This window comes from Blennius ocellaris, assembly GCF_963422515.1.
Source record: "Blennius ocellaris genome assembly, chromosome: 19".
NCBI lineage: Eukaryota > Metazoa > Chordata > Actinopteri > Blenniiformes > Blenniidae > Blennius > Blennius ocellaris.
In genome coordinates this window covers 18,808,637-18,815,435 of record NC_137668.1, presented here as the reverse complement: position 1 = coordinate 18,815,435, position 6,799 = coordinate 18,808,637, and the positions used below count along the sequence as shown (strand labels likewise).

At 37.8% G+C, this 6,799-nt stretch overlaps 1 protein-coding gene across 1 annotated transcript; it reads left to right on the top strand.

Moving 5' to 3' along the window:
* Positions 1–2,255: 2,255 nt before the first annotated feature.
* LOC308143893 (ADP-ribosyl cyclase/cyclic ADP-ribose hydrolase 1-like) lies at positions 2,256–5,934 on the top strand (the record flags this gene model as incomplete). Its single annotated transcript, XM_080514835.1, has 9 exons — positions 2,256–2,364; positions 2,489–2,612; positions 3,376–3,502; positions 3,601–3,745; positions 4,252–4,334; positions 4,461–4,534; positions 4,644–4,736; positions 5,436–5,522; positions 5,853–5,934. 9 exons carry the CDS (start codon positions 2,256–2,258, stop codon positions 5,932–5,934), a joined length of 924 nt encoding a protein of 307 aa, XP_080370961.1.
* Positions 5,935–6,799: the final 865 nt, after the last annotated feature.

The window sequence follows — 6,799 nt, the reverse complement described above, 5'->3', positions numbered from 1 at the left end:
CTTGCGCTTGCTTGTCTTTCATAAGTCTTTCATAATTCCTTTTTTCACTGGGCTCCCCTGTGCCTGCGTCCGAGGCGCCGGTAGCAGTAGCGGTAGCTGGACGTTTACTCCTGCCTAGCCATGCATCCATGTTTACAGTCGGTATGCAGCTAGAGTTAGCTAGCTTCGCGAATCGTGCGCGCCCGCAGCAAGAACGTGAACCTTTTTTTTTTTTGTAAAAGCGCGCCACTTTATAGTCTTTTCATATTATGTGCATTGTAGTGTTACAATCACTGTGGACGAACTGCTACTCATGGAAAATAAACGTATGGCCTTACTAAAATTCATGATATAATACAATATAATATAGTCTAATTTTTTTTTTTTTGTGTGTGGATACTGTAGGGTAATTTATAATCTTTCTGCGTACCCCCTGCAATACCCTCACGTACCCCTAGGGGTCCGTGTACCCCTGGTTGGGAATCACTGGGCTAACCAACACAACCACAAATCCATAAGACACTGTCATGAGCTATTTACTGCAGCTAATAACTTCCAAGAAATGATGGACAACTAGAAAGAATTATACTCACTTTTTCACCAAATAATTTTCCGGCGTTTAGTAACTGGTTGCATGTTTAGTATTCTCATGGACAAAGGCAGCATTCTAGGATTTATTTTACAGACGCACAACACATATTTTACAATTGTTGATGTTTCAAGTAGCTGTGAGTACCAGACCAGTTGTTAGAAATGGCATCACCATGTACTTGAGTGTACTTCTGGTGTTCCTTCTTAAAAAGTTGCATCTTCCTTGAAAGACTTGAAAACATTTGATGTAACTTTTGTCAATCTTTGATTGAAAGCCTTTTTAAACATGTTATTTTACTTGCTGAATGAATGAACCATCTGTGAAAGACAGAAAAAACTACCAGCCTCCTTCATTCACTCTGGTATAATAATGGAATTCTACACAGTGCCACCTTGTGATCATTTCTTGTTATCAGAATTTCTTCTGAGAAATCAATAGAGGAAAGGGAAAAGCCTTTTCTCATTACCTTGATTCCTCTTATGGCTGCACCACAAACACGGTGAGCCACTGCTTTTGGGTTAAACAGTTTGTGTGTTATCCTGATATCCAACTTTAAGATGAATTAAAGATAAAACAAAACAACCAACCCCACCTTATGTTAGATAATTGATATAGTCTTACTACTACTACTACTACTACTACTTTTTGGATGAATTGCTTCATTTTCTAATCCATGTTTAGGATATCACCCTTGACACTAATATTGAAATGTATTATTTCCCCTTTAACCATTGATTCTCAGTAACTGCATGACATGTATTATCCGTCTCCTGGAAGGAATTGTTTATAATGGACAACAAATGTGCTCGAAGGGTTTCCTCTAATCAAACACTGGACTGAAATTATTTTACAGAGTGTGGTGTAAATATCCCATGAAACCTCATTTCTTCTTGGGATCCTTTTATGAAGAACTTGCTTTGATACTACTTTGGGCTCATTTTCAAAGTGTGTCACCATTGAGTCTGAGTTCAAGACACAATCCTTCTTGGGAATAAAAACAGCTTCAGACTTTTCTCCTGTGTCCAATGGCACTGTGTCCTTGGGAACAGCCCTCACTTTGTTTGGGGCGATTCCTGAAGCCATCATAATGGGAGTCATGTGGGTCTACTCTCAAGAGGAGGAAAAACATCTTTTATGCCATTCAGGAACTTCTCTCGCCTCGTAAGGACCGATGAAGATCGCCCTCTGGAGCGTGTAGCCTGCGAGGAGGATACGGCACTCTGCTAATTCACCGATTTGACTTCGCCAGGTGTTTGCCCTCTTCTTCTTGATGCTGTTTGCTGCATGTTTACCATCTGCACTCAGTGGTGATCAAATGTTCAATTCTCTAGAGTTCATGGACATTTTGATTGATTGCATGTGCTGTTCACTTCCACCTGCAGTCGGTGATCATTACTGGTGTCGGACGGTGTATACCCTTCAAGTGCAAGAGCGCTCTCTGTTGTACCGAGGTAAGCAATGGTGTTTGTTTGTTACAACATCCTGGCTGAGTGTTTACAAAGCTGCCAGGTTTGACAGCTGCTGACAGAAAAAGTGGGAACAGGATTTTGTAAATGGCAGCAGATAATTAGATTTCAGTTAATCACAGACATCTCGTGATTTCATGGGAAACAACCATCTGGCCTGCAGCGACAAGTATGTTTTTTTTTTTTCCCTTCCCTCTTTAGTTCGTATAGCGTGAAGCATGTTCAAGCTCGCGTCTTCCTTGAGAAGCCATGAGGCAGTTCAGAGGCTCACTGCCATCACTTCCACTAAACCATCTGTGTCCTTTGTGGCGATTGGCGTGACAGCATGTAAGTAAGTCCTCTCAGCGTTCTCACGTTATCATCTGTCATTTGTCACTTTGATGAGCCCCTCCCTACTATGAAAGAGGATCCTTCTTTTATCTGATTTTTTATCTTTGTTTCCATGTCAAAGGGTTTATTATGCTGCAGCTCTGGCCGTGTCAAATGAGAGGACAACATGGGACAACCCCTCATATTAAGCACATTGTAATGGGAAGGTGTTACTCTTACATGACACTGGTTAACCCCAGCTTGAGGTAAAGTAATGTGTAGAAATATATATATATATATATATATATATATATATATATATATATATATATATATATATATATATATATATATATATATATATATATATATCTCACAATGCCACAACAAATCCACGCTAAACTTTGCTTTCATTTGCACATTGCATGACTTGACACAAGAATGCAGCTCTGATTGCACTCACAAGTTGAATGACTTGAGTTTCTCCTTGAGATCGAGACAAAAACTAGTTGGGCCAAACATTTGCAGGCTGGTAGTGAAGCCCACATGAAAGGAAGTTTTGGAGCTTGAATAAGTGATACTGAATGACCTCTTTATATTGTTTAGATTATGGACAAATAAATAAGAAACAAAAGGTTTCGGGTGAATTAAGGGCTTGTACTGTGAGCTTTGCATGAGATCCGTTATTACTGTAATGAAACAGTTTACAAAGAAGAGTCTACGTTAAAGCTTTTCATATAGGAGTGCTTTGAAAAGCCTGAAGCTTCCATGTATTAATATCCACTCATGTGTTCATGAAATGGTGATATAATTATAGTCAAGAACAACATTTAGATCATGACTAATTCAGATTCTCACATTATGCTGTGACACCGTTCAATGGTTTATATTGTCTAAAATCAGATGATGAATCGACGTCCTTTGAAATGATGTCTTTAGGTCAAATTTCATCATAAAAACTTCTGTAAAAGAATATATAATGAGTTATACCCCTATGAAAAAACAACTGTTTTTCCTTTTAACATGTAGCTATGACTGTGAGGAGATCTGGAGACGGTTTGAGGAGGCGGTTGTCCATCCTGCCACTTGTAATGTGTCAGTCCAAGATTATCACCCCATGTTCGATCTGATGCCACAAATCTGGCCCTGTAATAAAGTAAGTACCTTCAAAATGTTACTTTTGACATGCGATCTGCTTTATTCATGCTTCACGGACACCCACACATTTATTTCATTCCCGTTTCCTGTGATTAGTTCCTCTTCTGGAGTAAAACCAGGTCACTGATGCACAGCTATGCAGCTGTTCTTCAACATTTCTGGACTCTGGAGGACACGCTGCCTGGATACATGTTCAATGATCTTGTCTGGTGCGGACTGGACAAAGAATCTGGTAACGACGGTGAGACGATGGACCAGATTAAATGAAGATTTCCAAAATGCAAATACATAAAGCTCATGCAAGAAAAGAGTTTATTGCAGAGTTGCATTGATTTAATACTTGAGAGCAGCTCCATCAAAGTGCAGTTATCTATTCGAATACAGTGACAACATAGGGTAACCTTTATTATTTGAAATTTTGTCAAAACAAAAGAGAACAAATCTTAAAAGTAAAAAAGTAGCCTGGATAGTTCCTGGTCAGTTTCTCTTACCTGATTGTTTTGTCACCTGTTACATGATACAGATATAATAATGGCTATAAATCTCTAGTGAATTAAAATACTAAAACTAAAGTTTTTTTTTTTTTTTCACAGAAAAGCAGAGTACATTTAATATCCGATCAGGGATTTGCAGCTGTGCTCCCAGATGTTTTGCTTTGGGAAATCTTGTTATGTTCATGCATCACGAGAAGTTGTTGTTTTCCAAATTGTTCATTCATGCTCTCATTTATATTTGTGCATTTTTCAGGTTTCGACCACAGCTCATGTCCGGAGTGGTCAGCATGTAAAAACCATCCAGTTTATTCCCTTTGGAGGAAAGCCTCACAAAATGTCAGTATATCTTACACACTGCTGAAAACGCATCAGATTGCAGTGTTTGTCAGTTCTCTGCACCCTACCATTACACACCCAAGTAGAATATTACTCTCATGTGATTTCCTTTATTCAATTGTTCAGTTTGCAGAGATGGCATGTGGGAACATCACTGTCTTGCTGAATGGATCTGTTGTCAATGCTTTTAACAGGAAAAGGTAAAAAACAAAACAAAACAAAACACGATTAACATAAAAAATGTATGTCCCTGGTATATTATCCAATTGCATAAAAATTCAGTGCATTTGCATCATTATTATATCACAGCATGTTTGGAAGTGTGGAACTGGACAGTCTCAGTCCTAAACGTGTGGATCATGTCAACATTAAGGTGGTGACCAACCTAGAAGGGCCCTATATGTGAGTAGAACAACTGCAAACACTTGTAGAGTTTCGAGCACGAAACATACTCACTTTCAAAATAATACTACTGTCTGTGAACTGGTATTATGTTCATGGTTTTATTGACTCCATGTATAATTTGTAACTTTTGTTTGTGCATTGGGTGGCAGTAATGAATCAGTTTCGTACATTTATTCATTTGTCAATGTTTTCAATTTGTTTTTTGTTTTGTTTTTTGTTTTTGTTTTGTGTTTCAGTTATTAAGAGCTACAGAGTACTGTGTGTTTATGACACAGTCTGACATTTTCCTATGGGACAAGATGTCGGCTTTTCAGTTTACAAATTTCACTGCCCATATTTACTGCACTTCCACATCAATGTGAATGTTGATTTCATTTGCAGCCTTTTTTTGTATTTAATCACCTGAATAAAAGTACATGTCGGCATTTAATTTAAAGAGCAATATCTTTAAATTGACCAAAATCTATTCATCAGTATTTAGTAACTGCACACTTTATGGCTTATTTTACATTTTCAAAACATGTCAAGCCTGGGAATAGTTTGCAATAGTTTTTGTCGTGTTATTCAGAAAATCTTCATGTAAGAATACAAATGCATATATAAGAAATATAGCAGGTCTATTAAATGGGATAACTCCCCCTCAAAAAGATCAAAAGCACTGTCAACATTTTGTCTTCTTTTTTTTTCATGCTGCAGAGAATCATGTAATAAAGGATCGATTGCAAACCTGATCCAAATCCTCCAGTTCAGAGGTTTCCGCTGGACCTGCACAGACACAGACCAGTAAGCAACTCCTCAAAGCCCAACGAAACTGCACAGAAACAAACCAGTCACACTTTAACTGCCTGCTGCAACATTGAATGTGTCCACTAAAACAAACAGGCACATTTTATCAAAACAGCATCGCACATTGTGACTGACTGGAAAACTGTATCCATTAATCATGCAGGCCGCACAAAGATCCTCATTCAAGATCTTCTGGAGGCAAACATAAAATACATCATCATATCACACAAAAGCTGTATTTTATATCAATGGATGTTCACACACAAGCTGTATTGTATATGTCATTCATGGACAAGCTGAATAAACAGATGTCATATTTGTTCACAGGACCCTGATGAGTCTTCAGTGCATCCAGCACCCGAAGTGCTCGTCAACCCAGACATGTGCAAACAGCCTCACATCCAACTGAGTCCCAAACAAGGATCACATTATGTCACACGTGCATTTATGATTAATGAATCTGAAATCAAGTTCATTTTTTTGTAAACCTTATTTTGCAAATGAAGGATGGCAAAGCTGTGTTTCTTGTCTGCTCAACCTGAGCAGAGTAAAAAAAAAATCTATAAAAATGTAGATTTCTATTTTTTTTTCTTCTGCCCCATTCTCTTTTTCTTTCCAGCTTGATTGTGCAAACTTAATATGAAATGTGTTTAATAAAATATAATAAATTAAAAATAAAAAAAACAGCAAAAACTCTGATAGTTGTTTTGTTTTTGTTTTTTGTTACTATAAACTGTCCCATTGCCAACCAGTGGTGATTAAAGAAAGATTGTACATTACTCCATGAGTTGGAATAACTCGGGTCAAGAAGGAGCCTTGGGGGAGTTTAAAGTCTGAAGAAACTCTTTGCCTTATGGTGTGCATGAGATTAAAGGTCACAAAGGAAGAACTGCAGACCATTTGACATCTTGAATAATCTGTACAAGTGCATCGCTGCAATAAATTGAAATATTTATAATTTTTACTATATTTGCAAAGTTTCAATACAAAAGTGTTTTTGCATCTACTTTTTTGCATTGCGAGGCTTGAACACACCCCTACAGATTCTCATTGTCTGGCAGTGATGAAATGCCGAGGACATTAGTTTACAGGGAGAACTTTGAGCCACCATAAAATCCTATGAACCCAGTCGCCACCCTCATCACCAATGCATTCAATGGTACAGCATGACCGGAGTGGGAAACTCCCAAGAAGTTATGTATTGTTAGATAATTAAAAATAATAAAACAAACTGGTTTGCTGAATGGGTGACCTTTAGCTTTTATTTGCTCGCA